Source organism: Triticum urartu, chromosome 2A (assembly GCF_056163025.1).
Source record: "Triticum urartu cultivar PI428250 chromosome 2A, HENAU_Tu73, whole genome shotgun sequence".
NCBI lineage: Eukaryota > Viridiplantae > Streptophyta > Magnoliopsida > Poales > Poaceae > Triticum > Triticum urartu.
In genome coordinates this window covers 621,552,303-621,569,112 of record NC_141874.1, presented here as the reverse complement: position 1 = coordinate 621,569,112, position 16,810 = coordinate 621,552,303, and the positions used below count along the sequence as shown (strand labels likewise).

The window sequence follows — 16,810 nt, the reverse complement described above, 5'->3', positions numbered from 1 at the left end:
ACCCTCCCCAAGATGGGAGAGTTGTTGGTGATGATGATGACGATGATTTCCCACTCCGGGAGGGAAGTTCCCCCGGCGGAATCGCTCTGCTGGAGGGCAAAAGTGCTCCTACCCAAGTTCCGCTTCGAGCGGCGGCGCTTCATCCCGAAATTCCTCTCCTCATTTTTTTCTAGGTCAAAAGGACTTATATACGGAAATATGGGCACCGGAGGTGGGCCTGGGTGAGCACAACCCACCAGGGTGCGCCTAGGCTCCCTGGTGCGCCCAGGTGGGTTGTGCCCACCCGGTGGGCCCCCTATAGTAGTTATTTGCTCCAATACTTCTTAAATATTCCATAAAAAATCTCCGTTAAGTTTCAACTTGTTTGGAGTTGTGCAGAATAGGTAGCCTGACGTAGCTTTTCCAGGTCCAGATTTCCAGCTGCCGGAATTCTCCCTCTTGGTGTGTACCTCGCAAATTATTAGGAGAAAGGCATTAGAATTACTCCAAAAAGCATTATTATGGATAAAAACATCATAAATAACAGTAAGAAAACATGATGCGAAATGGACGTATTAGGGGTTGCCCGAAACCCCTTCCGGTGACCCGATACGTACTCAGTACCCCAAGAACACTTTTGGTGTCCGAATACTATCATCCTATATATGAATCTTTACCTCTCAACCATTTCGGGACTCCTTGTCATGTTCGTGATCTCATCCGGGACTCCGAACAACATTCAGTCACCAAATCACATAACTCATATAATACAAAATCGTCATTGAACGTTAAGCGTGCGGACCCTACGGGTTCGAGAACTATGTAGACATGACTGAGACACCTCTCCGGTCAATAACCAACAGCGGAACCTGGATGCTCATATTGGTTCCTCCATATTCTATGAAGATCTTTATCGGTCAAACCGTAATGACACCATACGTTATTCCCTTTGTCATCGGTATGTTACTTGCCCGAGATTCGATCATCGGTATCTTCATACCAAGTTCAATCTCGTTACCGGCAAGTCTCTTTACTCGTTCCGTAATGCATCATCCCGCAACTAACTCATTAATCACATTGCTTGCAAGGTTTATTATGATTTGCATTACCGAGAGGGCCCAGAGATACCTCTCTGATACTCTGAGTGACAAATACTAATCTCGATCTATGCCAACCCAACAAATACCTTCGGAGATACCTGTAGAGCATCTTTATAATCACCCAGTTACGTTGTGACGTTTGATGGCACACAAGGTATTCCTCCGGTATCCGGGAGTTGCATAATCTCATAGTCAAAGGAATATGTATAAGTCATGACGAAAGCAATAGAAATAAAACAGAACGATCATAATGCTAAGCTAACGGATGGGTCTTGTCCATCACATCATTCTCCTAATGATGTGATCCCGTTTATCAAATGACAACACGTGTCTATGGTTAGGAAAATTAACCATCTTTGATTAATGAGCTAGTCTAGTAGAGGCTTACTAGGGACACGGTGTTTTGTCTATGTACCCACACATATATCAAGTTTCCGGCTAATACAATTATAGCATGAATAATAAACATTTATCATGATATAAGGAAATATAAAATAACAACTTTATTATTGCCTCTAGGACATATTTCGTTCAAGTTGCTCTTTCAATACCTACTTGGGTTAGTCCCACAAGGAATATACAAGGATATCCATAGACATAGAGTGAAATACACATACGATGTTGTCCATGAAAGCATTAAGTTACCTTGTCCCTTGTCTTACCAACAAGAGGGTTTGTGACTCCTTGAACTAGTGCCAGATGTGAAGGTTGATTGTACTTGTCCTTGCCAAAATGAATATGAGTGAAGTATGTTGGTGGAGTCACCCTCAAGAACTCTCTAGTTCTTCTTCTTTGTGATCCACATCATCTTGATGGGAATCCTTGGAGTTACAGTCATACTTGATGAAGTAGAACTTGATGTAGTCTTGGGAACCCACTTGACCAAGGCCTTTGGAGCTTCTTCAAATGAATCAATCTCTTCTTGAAGCTTGTCCTTGCCTTTTAGCTTGTGGTGGAAGATCATCTTGAGCTTGTGTTCCCTTGAAAAAGTGGGATCATACTTCTCTTGTTGAGGAACAAACTTCGTCTTGGGGTATTGATCTTCTTCCCACTCAACACCATTGGCATTCATCTTGCGTTCAAAATCAACACCTTGATTCTTTCGGTGCCTTCCTTGCCTGCATACAATTTCCTCAAATTTCTTACTTCCGACAAGGCTCTTGTAGACACCTTTCTCTATAATTCCCTTCAATAAGCTATTTTCTTGCTCAAGTGTAACTTGGCTAAGAGAATCATTAGTGGAATCAAGAGAACTACTAGAAGCAACAATATTGGATTTAACATGATTATTGTTACTACTAGAAGAAGAATCTTTCTTGTTCTTGTTGCTAGATTTTACTTGTGGCATGTAAGTAGACAGGAGTAAAGCTTGGCAATGTAAGAAGAACTTTTCTTATGATGATCATCATTAATTGCTTTTAAGAACCCATGCTCTTGCTCTAGATTGAGCTTTCCAAAGCATAGCTTCTCATGAGTCTTTAAAAGCTCTCGATGATCCTCTAAGGTAGTTTCATGAGCTAACTTAAGAGTGTTTAGTTCTTTAGTTAGACGCTCAATCTCCTTCTTATCATTGTCATTGGTTTCATCTTGATTAGCATGATTAATATCAATTTCATCATAGATTTCATCACTAGAGTTGTCAACAAGTAAATCATCATCACCTAGCAAATCATCTTCCTAACTATTGAAATCAACATACTCGAGGTGTGATACCTTGGGGCCTTTAGCCATGAAGATTCTTCCAATCCCTTCATTTGGTGTGTCGAATATGTCGTAGGAGTTGGATGACACAAGTGCAATACCGGCAACACCTTCATCTTGAGTATATTCGGAGTTGGAGTGATAACTTCTCTCGGAGTAGTTGTCGGAGTCAGAACCGGATACCCATTCACCAACATGAGCTTGATGTCTTCGTCTTGTGTAGCTCTTTGATGACTTGTCCTTCCTTTCTGAATCCTTGCTTCTGCGAGAGGGTCTTCATTCATAACGATCATATCTACTCCTTCTCTCTCTTGGTGGTGATTCCTCTCTTTTACTTCTCCTTTTAGGTGAGTCTTCTCTTCTTTTGTAGGGAGTCATACACTCAGTAGAGTAGTGTCCGGATCTTCCACAGTTGTAGCAATTGCGATCATGACTAGAAGATCTTTTATCATTGTAGGACCTTGACTTGGAACTTCTCTCTTTGCTTCTACTCTTGTAGAACTTGTTGAAGTTCTTCACCATTAGGCTCAATTCTTCATTGAAGGCTTGTTTCTCACTTGATGTTGTAGGAGCATCACATGAGGCTTTGTAAGCACCACTAGACTTGTTGTGGAGCTCTTCCTTATCCTTGATTGACATCTCATGAGCAACAATTCTACCAATGACCTCTGTTGGCTTGAGATCTTGGTACTTGGGCATCATTTGGATCAAGGTGCACATGGTATCATATTTTCCATCCAAGGCTCTTAGGATCTTCTTGATGATGAATATGTCGGTCATCTCTTCACTTCCTAAGCCGGCAATCTCATTTGTGATGAGAGCAAGCCTAAAATGCATTTCAGCGACCCCTTCACCATCCTTCATTTTGAACTTTTCAAGTTGACTTTCAAGCACATCTAATTTGGATTCCTTGACGGACTCGGTACCTTCATGCATATCAACCAAAGGGACTGGGATCAGGTGACATGCTTACAACATGTCACGCTGCAACATGCAGCCTCCCATCCGCCCTCCAATCTCCATCCAATGTTCCACAGCGATCCAAGGCAAAAAAATCCCCAGGCGATCAGACTACACAGGAGAAATGCATCAAACTACTGTTTTCATAGTTTGTTCAATAGAATCACCAACTTTTCAGTCATTATACAGTACAAAACAGCAGCTTTTTTTACCGAATTTGCATAAATTAAATTTCAAACTTAGCTATACAAAAAAAACAAAAAGCTATATGCAAACAGCAGTCATATACCAACAAAAACAACAGTAATTTAACAATACTACCATGTAAAAAGTATTATAGTTAACCATGTCCAAAATACTATCTAACAAGTTCCATGCTAGAACAGATAATCATCATCATCACCACCATGTACAAAATATTATCTAAGGAGCTTCCATGCTAGAATAGATTATCATGGTCAGCCGTCAAGAGCTGGGTGAAACACATAATATTATTGCACTCTTGAAGCACCAAATTTACTTCTTTGTTGTTGTCATACTTCTCCACTTCTACTTGAGGCTGCACACAATCTTTTTTCTTTTGTTGCACACCATCCTTTTTCCTTTGTGGCTGAGAACAAAAATCACTGTAATTAGTTAACAAATGAGCAATAACAACATATCATGTACCAATTGCAACTTACCTTTTCTCCCTGTTTTGTTGGTCCTTTAGTTACTTTGTGCTTCCCCTTGAGTAACTTATCAAGCCAATTTTTCTTTCTCCTTAAGTTCTTTGACTGAACCTCTTTTTTCTTCAGCCATGCAGATCTAAGCAACTCATCTACTTGCTGCACATTTGGGTCAACATTCTCTTTGTCTTTACATAGTTCATTCATGGCACTAGTGGATGCATTGAGTAAATCATGTATATGTGGAGCGACGGAATCAAGTGCTTTATCCAATAGAATACAACATTGTGGAGAGTTGGCTGCCTTTTGTGCCATTTTGTGAAATTTATGAGACAAATCCTTGTATCGAAGTTCAGCTTCCATTTTTGGATTTTCTACCACATTCCTTCCTTGTCTATCTTGTATACTTCCATTGTGAGCTTCTCTAGTCCATCTCTTCAAGACATAATGTGCCGGCAGTGTCTTTATGTTCATCAAATCAAGCACTTTTAGACCATGTGCACACAAGACTCCTGTCCTATTAAACATCTCACAACTACATGAAACCGTTTTGGTCAAAGGATCACCTATGACTATGCGCTCCTCCTCAAACTGTAAATTGCCATGCAACCTCGCAATAGCAACAACAAATTTGTTATTTCCATCCAATACTCTACAACATGCAGCCATTGATCTTTCATACTCACCTTGGAAAGCCTAAAAAATAATCGGAGTGTATACTTCGCTTGCTTCCACCAACATAGGAGTCTTCATCTTAATTATTGATATATTCTTTATTGCATCGAATTCAGATTCTAATTCAGCTCTTCTTTTTACTGCCACTGTCCTCTCAAAATGCATTAAGAATCGAAGAATATGAAAATCAGATTTCAAATGATTTTTCAATGCATTGTTGAAGCTCTCACTTAATTGTGTACTTCTCACTCCCAAGCTAAAGACATCTCTCATATAATATTCAACCCATTTTTCTTTCACCTTGTAGATACTATCTAACCAAGTTCACTTATGCACTTTGAGCCTCATATTGGAAAACGCTTCTTCAAATGCTACCTTGTCTTCATAGCCATACATACAAGTACCAAAATCTGCGAGAATATGAGGCTCTTTTTCTTCATCCTCCACTTCATCTCTCTCTTACAATTCATCTTTTTCTTCGCCCTTCGCAGAAGTTAAGTGTTTGACAGCATTTTGCATTATATGAAAGGTGCACAATCCATGATATGATTATGTGAAGACCTTTTCTATGGCTTTTCCCATTGCAACATCTTGATCTGTATAGATAGCTCTAGGTTGCCTTCCATTATGTGCGGCTAGAAAAGTCTCAAAGAGCCATATAAAGGAGTCACGTGTTTCATCGAACATCAATGTAACACCAAAATGGTTGTTTTTCTGAACTGGTTCAGCCCAAGAAAAATACCAAATGGCCTATACTCTTTGTTTGTGCCAAATGTAGGGTCAAATGTGAAAACATCGCCAAAGTGTGCATAGTCAAGTAGCATTTTAGCATCAACCCAGAATATGTTAGCTATATGCTCCTCACTATCCAATTGCAAATGGTATTGGAATGCTGCATTCTCAGCCTGCTTGCCACAAAAATAATTCAACATACTTCCAGCCTGTCCAGAAGCCAACTCCCGCTGCTGCTTACTTCGCAAATGGTTCTTTCGGTCATGGAAAGTGTAACCAAGGTTGTTTAGGGCCACCAACTAGACGACAAGCATACTCATGTGAAGATTTTGGCATAATTCCAAAATCATCGGTTGTTTCTATCTCGAAAGCTTGCACTTCTGGAATCTTCCTTTGTGATGCTAACAAGTGGCAGGTTTGTGGCAATTGAAGGCGGTGATTGTGCTCCAAATCAACTTTGGTGACTTCAAAATTGTTGGCAACTCGATCATATGTAACAATCACATGAGCCTTACAATTGGTTCTTGTTTATGCTCTAATACGCTTTGGCTCATGATCTGTTTGGTTTTTCCTTTGATGGCCTTCATTGGAACAAACAAACTAGCGTGAAGTAATCACACCATCACATCTGCTTTTGATTGTGGATCTTTTCCTCACATCAAAGCCGATGTGGCCCCCATAATCTACCCAAAACTCCCAATCCTCTTCCAAATCTCTGAACCTCATACCAACTTTGGGTGTCCTCTTTCCAATTTCTGCCATTGCACAACATTCAATTCTGCCAAACGAAAACAAAGTATATAAATTAGTGGACTGCAATCTTCTTGGTTCCGGTAGAAAGGATGGTACAACATGTCAAGACATATATGTATATACATGTCAGGATGGTACAACAACTCATATATAAAAGATAAATTAATCACACTCACACTGAATATGATGATTCAGTATGCCATCTAGTTTACATAGGTGCAATGATGGATCCAGAGTTTATCCATCCTTAAACTTTTGTTGTGGCGTTGCTAAACAGATATCACATTTTTTTCCTTGACAAATAAAGAGACCGAGGGATAGATTTAATTACAGTGGACGCTACACCAAGGCTTCAGTCAATTATGTCTAGGAGAGGACACAAAAAGGTGTAGTGTTTCCAATCTACGGAGTAATCTGCAGTATACTATGATAAATTAGTGGACTGCAATCTTCGACATTGTTGCAAACTCATAGAACTACACATAATTTAACTTGTTTTGGTGCAGCAGTGATATTGATGCAAAGTCATAGAACTACACATATTATCAGTTAATTCTGAAATGAAACTAACCCAAACCGTGCTAACTCTGAACCCAAACTGCACAGGCATCAAACTGATGTGAAGGAAGAGGAGAGGCGACCTGGGAAACCAGATTGGTGGTCAGGGTGGCGCTCCTCCGTGGACCACGGCGGCAAGTCGCTGCTACCCGGCACAGGATGGCGCTCTTCTGGTTCCCCGGTGACTCGGCGGAGCTGGTTCCCATGGGGGCTCGGCGGTGCTGATTACCGCTGCGGCGAGGCGGAGCGGTTCACTGGGGCGGCAGCGGCGCGACCCCGCGGGTCCTCCTTGGCGGTGGCGCGGCCCTGCCTGTCCTCTGCAGCGGCAATCGGCGCCAATCTCCCCTTTTCCCCGCCATAAATTGGTTCCGAGCAGGCAGAGGCAGACCACCACGATTTGGTCCTAGTCTGATCGCCTGGGATTTTTTTTGCCTTGGATCACTGTGGAACGTTGGATGGAGATTGGAGGGTGGATGGGAGGCTGGATGTTGTAGCGTGACATGCTGTAGGCATGTCACCTGATCTCAGTCCCAACCAAAGTATCCCAAATTTCCTTTGCATTCTCAAGGCGGCTGATTTTGTTGAATTCTTCGGGGCACAATCCGTTGAAGAGGATATCGAAAGCTTGAGCATTGTATTGCAACATCTTCAATTCTTCCGCGGTCGCTTCACGATTTGGTTCTCTTCCATCTTCGAAGAATTCACCTTGCAAACAAATACACACAATAGCCCAAACGGCAGGGTTATGTCCAAGAATATGCATTTTCATCTTATGCTTCCAACTAGCAAAATTAGTACCATCAAAGTAAGGACCTCTACGGTGGTAATTTCCCTCGCTAGACGTGATACGTCCATTTTGCATAATGTTTTCTTAATGTTATTTATAATATGTTTATCCATAATAATGCTTTTTGGAGTAATTCTAATGTCTTTTCTCTCATAATATGCAAGGTATACACAAAGAGGGAGAATTTCGGCAGCTGGAAATTTGGACCTGGAAAAGCTACGTCAGGCCACCTATTCTGCACAACTCCAAACAAGTTGGAACTTCACGGAGATTTTTTATGGATTATTTGAGGAATATTGGAGCAAATAACTACTAGAGGGGCCCACTAGGTGGGTACAACCCACCTAGGCGCGCTAGGGAGCCCATGCGCGCCCTGGTGGGTTATGCTCACCCAGGCCCACCTCCGGTGCCCATCTTCTGGTATATAAGTCATTTTGACCTAGAAAAAAAAATAAAGAGAGGACTTTCGGGATGGAGTGCCGCCGTCTCGAGGCAAAACTTGGGCAGGAGCACTTTTGCCCTCTGGCAGAGCGATTCCGCCGGGGGAACTTCCCTCCCGAAGGGGCAAATCATCGTCATCATCATCACCAACAACTCTCCCATCTTGGGGAGGGCAATCTCCATCAACATCTTCAGCAACACTATCTCCTCTCAAACCCTAGTTTTATCTCTTGTGTTCAATCTTATTACCGGAACTATAGATTGGTGCTTGTGGGTGACTAGTAGTGTTGATTACATCTTGTAGTTGATTACTATATGGTTTATTTGGTGGGAGATTATATGTTCAGATCCATCATGCTATTTAATACCCCTCTGATCTTGAGCATGATTATCGTTTGTGAGTAGTTACTTTTGTTCTTGAGGTCACGAGAGAAATCATGTTGCAAGTAATCATGTGAACTTGATATGTGTTTGGTATTTTGATAGTATGTATGTTGTGATTCCCTTAGTGGTGTCATGTGAAGGAGGAGCTACTTGAACTGGAGTCATCACCAAAGATGCTCTCGTAGCTTCTTCGTCGCCGCTTCTACAGCCTGGTCAGAGCTTCACGATCTAGTGTGTGGCCATCGTCTAATCAACTCTCACTCCCGTGATAGGCAATCCGTTTGCTGGAGCAGGAAGGGTGAGGGAGAGCACCAGGAGATGAAGCTATATGTGAGCGCAGGAGTTGAAGCGGCTGTAGGTTGGGGAAAACGCACACCTCCCTTAGTCGCCGCTCGTGAGTGGTGCACATCGCTCGCAGTGAATGCTCCCTGGAACTGATAATTCATTGCCTCCTTCAATGCTTCAACTATAGCGAGTCAGTTTCACCCCTCCGCTTCACCGAATAGTTGAGCGACGCTTCACCTCTACCTGCATCTGCATGCGTGTCGGGAGGCTCGAACCAACACGGCCGCATGGTCTCGGTCCGCGACCAGTAACTGTGCGAACTGCATCGCCAACACTCACCTCTCACCAGTAACCGTGCGACCACGCGACTCACTTCTTTTTCCTCGAGAGAAGCGATCGACTGTCTCAAATCCTCTCGATAGAGCAAGTTCCTCTCCTGCTCCAAACGAGCCGCACCACATAACGCCACATGGGAGTAGAGAGCGTGTGCGCTCGACGATTTTTTTCGCCCTTCCAAAGTTGTGACACACGGGAAAGCGATTACAACAAACCGAAGGCCCAGTTAACAGGAGGTCGTGGATTTTGTTATGGGAGAAGCGACCCAGCCCATGGAGCCTGATTTGCATAGCAGAGGAAGGCTGGACGGGATTAGAGGGAAATCCAGCCGCCAAAAACGCCCACAACTTGACATCTGACGGCCAAAAACGATAATGGCCTGAGAGGGCTCCAATAGTGCTCAATTATAATGTCTTTAAATGTATGTTATGATTCCCTTAGTGGTGTCATGTGAACATCGACTGCATGACACTTCACCATATTTGGCCCTAAGGGAATGCATTGTGGAGTAGCAATTAGATGATGGGTTGCGAGAGTGACAAAAGCTTAAATCCTAGTTTATGCGCTATTCCGTAAGTGACCGATTGGATCCAAAAGTTTAATGCTATGGTTAGAATTTATTCTTAATACTTTTCTCGTAGTTGCGGATGCTTGTGGAAGGGTTAATCATAAGTAGGAGGTTTGTTCAAGTAAGAACAACACCTAAGCACCGGTCCACCCACATATCAAATTATCAAAGTACCGAACACAAATTAAGCCAACATGATGAAAGTGGCTAGATGAAATTCCCATGTGCCCTCAAGAACACTTTGCTTATCATAAGAAACCGTTTTGGCCTGTCCTTTGCCTCAAAAGGATTGGGATACCTTGCTGCACTTCTGTTACTACTATCATTACTTGCTCGCTAAAAATTACCTTGCTATCAAACTACTCTACTATTTATAATTTTAGCACTTGCAGACATTACCTTGCTGGAAACCACTTGTCATTTCCTTCTGCTCCTTGTTGGGTTCGACACTCTTACTTATCAAAAAGAGCTACAATTGATCCCCTATACTTGTGGATCATCAAGACGTCATAATCTCCTAGGTTGTGAAACCAAGGCTATGATCGCCAAAACTATGGAAATCAAGGCAAATGGAGACCAAAGCTCTGATACCATTTGTAGGATCGAAAGTAGGTCTAGAGGGGGGTGATTGGTATTATTGATCAAATAAAAATCTAGCCTTTTCCCAATTTTAAGTCTTGGCAGATTTTAGCAACTTAGCAGAAGTCAAGCAATCAACCTACACATGCAATTCTGAGAGTGTAGCAGTGGAAAGTAAAACATTGCATATGAAGGTAAAGCGAAGGGTTTGGAGAAGGCAAACGCAATGTAGACATAGAGATAATTGGTGTGGTTCCGATAGGTGGTGCTATCGTACGTCTATGTTGATGGAGACTTCAACCCATGAAGGGTAACAGTTGTGCGAGTCCACGGAGGGTTCCACCCATGAAGGGTCCACAAAGAAGCAACCTTGTCTATCCCACCATGGCCATCGCCCATGAAGGACGTGCCTCACTTGGGTAGATCTTCACAAAGTAGGCGATCTCCTTGCCCTTACAAACTCCTTGGTTCGACTCCACAATTTTGTCGGAGGCTCCCAAGTGACACTACAATCTAGGATACACCACTCTCCAAAAGGTAATAGATGGTCTGATGATGATGAACTCTTTGCTCTTGTGCTTCAAATGATAGTCTCCCCAACACTCAACTCTCTCTCATAGATTTGTCTATGGTGGAAAGATGATTTGAGTGGAAAGCAACTTGGGGAAGGCTAGAAATCAAGATTCTTGTGGTTGGATTGGAATGTCTTGGTCTCAACACATGAGTAGGTGGTTCTCTTTCAGAAAATGAGTAGTGGAAGTGTAGGCATGTTCTGATGGCTCTCTTTTGAATAGAGAGGGGGTGGAGGGGTATATATAGCCTCCACACAAAATCCAACCGTTACACACATTTGACCCAACTCGGTCAGACCGAATAGAAGAACTCGGTGAGACCGATTCAATTGAAAATGTGAATGTGAGGAATCTCAGTTGGACCGATATGATCAACTCGGTGGGACCGATGTGCTAGGGTTAGGGCAAAACCTCATCTCGGTGTGACTGATTGCATGAACTCGGTGAGACTGATTTCAGCTTCGGTAAGACCAAAATGTTAAGAAGGTAAACAAAGAGTTTGCATTGTGAACTCGGTGGGACCGATCGCTCATTTTGGTGAGACCGAAATGTTACGAAGGGAAACAGAGAGTTTGCAATCCCATCTTGGTGAGACCGAACTGATTAGGGTTTCTGGCTGTGGCTATGTCAAAGAAACTCGGTGGCGCCGGATAGATCAAATCGGTGGGGCCAAGTTTGACTTTAGGTTTAGGACATATTTGGATTTGAGAAAATGGTTGAGGGCTTTGGAGCATATCACTAAGCATTTTGAGCAAGTAGACCATTAAGCAACACCTCATCCCCTTTTAATAGTATTGTCTTTTCCTATGGACTCAATGTGATCTTGGACCACTAAAATAGAAATGAAGAGTCTTGAGCTTTTGCCAATCTTTGTCCTTAGCATTTTGAGGGGTCCACATCTCTAGTCCATGCCATGCCAATCATTGAACTTTCTAAAAAAATTAACTTAAATGGATATTAGTTCAATGAGTTATATGTTGTTATGAATTACCAAAACCACCCGGGGATTAGTTGCACTTTCACCTGCTTGCTCTTGTTATTCATGGTGGGTATACCTCATGTGAGGGATTACAATGGTGTGTATGAAGTGCTATCGAGAGTCTGATCTATAGGAATAGATGGGAATGAGAGCCCTCCTGTCCCCACCTTATATACATGGCGGGGCTAAGGTTTTACAAGGAGGGAGATGCGATCTAGGTCACCGCCAGCGTATACTTGGGCACCAAGTAGATCCTTGACACCTATCTGCTCTTCTAGGCTCCTTATTGTTGTTAGGTATGCGGTAGGCCTCCCGAGCCCTTGGGCATGCATGCTACCGGGCTCCCCATGGGTGAACCACCCCGATGCAGTACACGACCATGTGCATAGAGTACAGGTAAACTACCAAGAGATTTCTGAGATGTATATATGAGCATGGCCCCTCGGCTTATATAGCACATCGGAGGGGGTAGGACTTAGAGTAAATGATGCTTCAGCTACTGATACGTCTCCAACGTATTTATAATTTATGAAGTATTCATGCTAATATATTACCATTCTTGGATGTTTTACAATCATTTTATAGCAACTTTATATCATTTTTGGGACTAACCTATTGACCCAGTGCCCAATGTAAGTTGTTGTTTTTTGCTTGTTTCTTACATCGCAGAAAATCAATATCAAACAGATTCAAAACACCGCAAAACTTTTTGGCGAATTTTTATGGACCAGGTCACCCAGGATGGTCCAGAGTAGCACCTAGGGGGTGCCCCGAGGGGGGCACAACCCACCAGGGCGCGCCCGAGGCCCCAGGCGCATCCAGGTGGGTTGTGCCCAGCTCGGTGGCCTCCCGTACCCCCTCTTTGCCCTATAAAATCCCAAATATTCCAAAAACCCTCGGGGTAAACCTAGATCAGAAGTTTCACCGCCGCAAGGCTCTGTACCCATGATAACCAATCTAGACCCATTCTGGCACTCCGCCAGAGGGGGAAATCATCACCGGTGGCCATCTTCATCATACCGGCAGCCACCACGATGAGGAGGGAGTAGTCCACCCTCGGGGCTGAGGGTTTGTACCAGTAGCTATGTGTTTAATCTCTCTCTCTCTCTCGTGTTCTTGAGATGTCACGATCTTGATGTATCAGGAGCTTTGTTAATATAGTCGGATCATATGGTGTTTTCCGCTCTCTATCTTGTTGTGATGAATTGAGTTTTTCCCTTTGAGATTTCGTTGTTATCGGATTGAATACTTTTATGGATTTGAGAGCACTTGATATATGTCTTGCATATGAATACTCATGGTGACAATGGGGTATCATATTGATCCACTTGACATGTGTTTTGACACTCAACTCGCGGATTCCCGCGGTGACATTGGGGTAATCTATGCATAGGGGTTGATGCACGTTCTCGTCTTTTGTTTCTCCGGTAGAAATCTTGGGGCACTCTTTGAGATTCTTTGTATTGGATTGAGTATTATGAATCTGAAATTATTTGGTGTTATTTTAGTACGAACTCTTGGATAGATCGATCGGAAAGAATAGCTTCAAGGTGGTTTCATACCCTATAAACTATTTCTTCTTATGTTCTCCGCTAGATAGGAACTTTGGAGTGATTCTTCATTGCACTTTGAGGGATGGTTATATGATCCAATTATATTAGCATTATTGAGAGATTGCACTAGCGAAAGTACGGACCCTAGGCCTCATTTTCAAGCATTGCAATTCCGTTTTTGCTCTGTTTTATCAATTGCTACCTTGCTGTTTTTATTTACTCAGATTATAAAAATATATTTCTACCATCAATATTACACTTTTATCACCATCTCTTCGCCGAACTAGTGCACCTATACAATTAGCCATTGTATCGGGTGTGTTGGGGACACAAGAGATTTCTTGTATTTGGTTGCAGGGTTGTTTGAGAGAGACCATCATCATCCTACACCTCCCACGGATTGATAAATCTTAGGTCATCCACTTGAGGGAAAATTGCTAATGTCCTACAAAACTCTGCGCTTGGAGGCCCAACACGAGTCTATAAGAATAAAGTTGCGTAGTAGACATCAAGCTCTTTTCTGGCGCTGTTTCCGGGGAGGCTAGGTAAGCAGAACTCACATCCCGTCAACGAAGCTCTTTTCTGGCGCCGTTGCCGGGGAGGTGAGTGCTTGAAGGTATATCTTTAGATCTTGCAATCGAATCTTTTAGTTTCTTGTTTATCACTAGTTTGGTTTATAAAAGAAAACCACAAAAAATGGAATTGAGGTTGCATCATATTATTCATCTTTATAATGTATTTTGTGAAAATGATGGAAAAGAAAATTGTGCTCAATTGATAGAAGAAGAATTCAATAGAATGTTTGGTATAAATGATGAGCATGGTTGCAATGTTGTTAGTATGAATTCTTTGAATATCCATGATGCTAACGATGTGCAAAGCCATAAGCTTGGGGATGCTATGTTTGATGAAGATGATTTTTTTATTCCCCAAGTTTTGATGTGCAAATTTGTTATAATGGTAGCATGCCTCCTATTTATGATGATTACAATGATGAATGTGGATTTGGAGAGGTCCTGACTTTCTTTAGTGATGAATCCACCATTTTGGATGAGGGGCTTCAGTTGACTATGATAACAAAGTCCCTATCCATGATGATTATGGTGATGACATGTATGCTACAAAGAATAATGATAACCATTAAACTTGTCATCATGATTTTAATTTTCAATCTCATGATAGTTATTTTGTTGAGTTTGCACCCACCACTATTGATGAGAAGAAGTTTGTTTATGTGGAGAGTAATAAAATTTCTATGCTTGTGGATCATGAAAAGAATGCTTTATGTGATAGTTATATTGTTAAATTCATTCATGATGCTACTGAAAATTACTATGAGGGAGGAACTTATGCTTCTACACATCTCAATAATATCAAGTTTCCTCTCTATGTGTTGAAAGTCTTGGAAGTTATGCTTGTTTTGCCTTCCTATGCTAGTTGATTCTTGTTCCCATAAATTGTTTTCCCATAAAATCCCTATGAATAGGAAGTGGGTTAGGCTTAAATGTGCTTGCCATGTGTTTCGCTCCCATTATGTTTCAATTTTTATCTTTTATGCGAGCATCATTGAAATCATCATGCCTAGCTAAAAGGCATTAAAGAAAAGCGCTTGTTGGGAGACAACCCTACATTTACTCCTATTGTTTTTATGTGTTCACATGATTATTCTACTGTAGTAATCATGTTTTATAGCTTTCTTTTCAATAAAGTGCCAAGTAAAGCCTTTGGTATGGTCTAAGGTGATAGTTGATTTGATCTTGCTGAAAAATAGAAACTTTTGCGCTCATGAAAATAATTCTCATTTTTAATAGAAGTGTGATAAAATACTGATTCTTTTTCCATAAGATCAATAGACAAATTTCCCAGGTTTTCGTAATTTTTCAGAATTTTTGAAGTAGCATAAGTATAGTTGAAGTACAGATTACTACAGACTGTTCTGTTTTTGACAGATTCTGTTTTCAATGCATAGTTTGCTTGTTTTCTAGTTTCTATGGCTTATATTGCTCAATATAAATTGTGGAAATTATATTATACAGTAGGCATTGTGTGGAAACAATTATGAATCTTGTTTTTGACAGTACCAAAGTGAAACGGTTTGCTCTTTATCATACCAACCTATCTCATGAAGTTCCGTTAAGTTTTGTGTGATTGAAGTTTTCAAGTTTTGGGTGAGACATTGATATGAGGAGAATAAGGAGTGATAAGACCTTAAGCTTGGGGATTCCTAAGGAATCCCAAGTTAATATTTAAGGAAGATCCAAGCAACTAAGCTTGGGGATGCCCCGGAAGGCATCCCCTCTTTTGTCTCCAACATTATCGGTAACCTCACCTGGAGCTATATTTTTATTCGTCTCATGATATGTGTTTTGCTTGGAGCATCATTTTTTTGTTAGGATTTTCTTGATGTTATTTATAATAATGTTTTGAATCTTTTATTTCAATAAAAGTGGAAATGATAGCCTTTGCCACGCTTATTTTGCAAGTATACATGTTGCTGTTTGAAAACAGAAAGTTTACCGCTGTTGCAAAAATTCCCTAGAAAATTCAGAATGTGATAAAATGTTGAAACTTTTTGCAAAATGAGATCTGATAAATTATCTACAGTGTTCAAAATCTTCATAACTTTTCGTGTTAGGAATGTATTGGTACTCTTGCATTCTTTACAGACTGAACTGTTTTGGCAGATTGTTGTTATGTTTGCATTGTTTGCATATGTTTGCTTGTTTAATGATTCTATTTGAGGATAGGACTATTAAATATGCAGAGACATTTAGTATGCAATGTTGAATAATAATTTTGGTGATTTGCTACAGTAAAAATGATAAGGTTTTGCATTGATTTATACTAACTTATCTCACGAGTTCTTGTTGAGTTTTGTGCAGATGAAGTTTTTGAGATTTAAGAAAACCGTGATATGAGAGGAATTAAGGAGACACAAAAGCTCAAGCTTGGGGATTCCCAAGGCACCCCAAGATAATATTTCAATAAGTCTCAAGCATCTAAGCTTGGGGATGCCCCGGTAGGCATCCCACCTTTCTTCATCAACAATTATCGGTTAGTATCGGTTGAGCCTAAGTTTTTGCTTCTTCACATGATGTGTGCTATTCTTGGAATGTAATTTTATTTTGTTTTTCTTGTTGTTTTAATAAAATGCTTAGATCTGAAAGTTTTTGAATAAGAGAGAGTCCTCAAATAGCTAC

The 16,810-nt window shown here is 41.3% G+C and overlaps 1 protein-coding gene and 1 pseudogene across 2 annotated transcripts; both read right to left on the bottom strand.

Annotated features, from left to right (window-relative positions):
• Positions 1-4,078: 4,078 nt before the first annotated feature.
• On the bottom strand, positions 4,079-5,223 carry LOC125533798 (protein FAR1-RELATED SEQUENCE 1-like). 2 transcript variants are annotated; one of them, XM_048697148.2, is made up of 2 exons: positions 4,424-5,223; positions 4,079-4,350 (listed from the first exon to the last, which is right to left on the bottom strand). In XM_048697148.2, exons 1-2 carry the CDS (start codon positions 5,075-5,077, stop codon positions 4,180-4,182), a joined length of 825 nt encoding a protein of 274 aa, XP_048553105.2. In that variant the 5' UTR covers positions 5,078-5,223; the 3' UTR covers positions 4,079-4,179. The 2 variants fall into 2 exon arrangements, with proteins under 2 accessions (XP_048553105.2, XP_087396136.1); XM_087540010.1 differs by having other exon boundaries at positions 4,079-4,366; positions 4,410-5,121.
• Positions 5,105-16,810, bottom strand: part of LOC147986260 (protein FAR1-RELATED SEQUENCE 5-like) — a 32,270-nt pseudogene continuing 20,564 nt past the window's right edge.

What these genes read in the sequence shown, in the direction of transcription:
- LOC125533798 (XM_087540010.1), bottom strand. Translation starts at nt 5,077, where the DNA reads ATGGCTGCATGTTGTAGAGTATTGGATGGAAATAACAAATTTGTTGTT. An exon ending in GAAAAGGTAAGTTGCAATTG is followed by an intron (nt 4,367 to 4,409) that starts GTACATGATATG and finishes AACTAATTACAG; the next exon opens with TGATTTTTGTTCTCAGCCAC.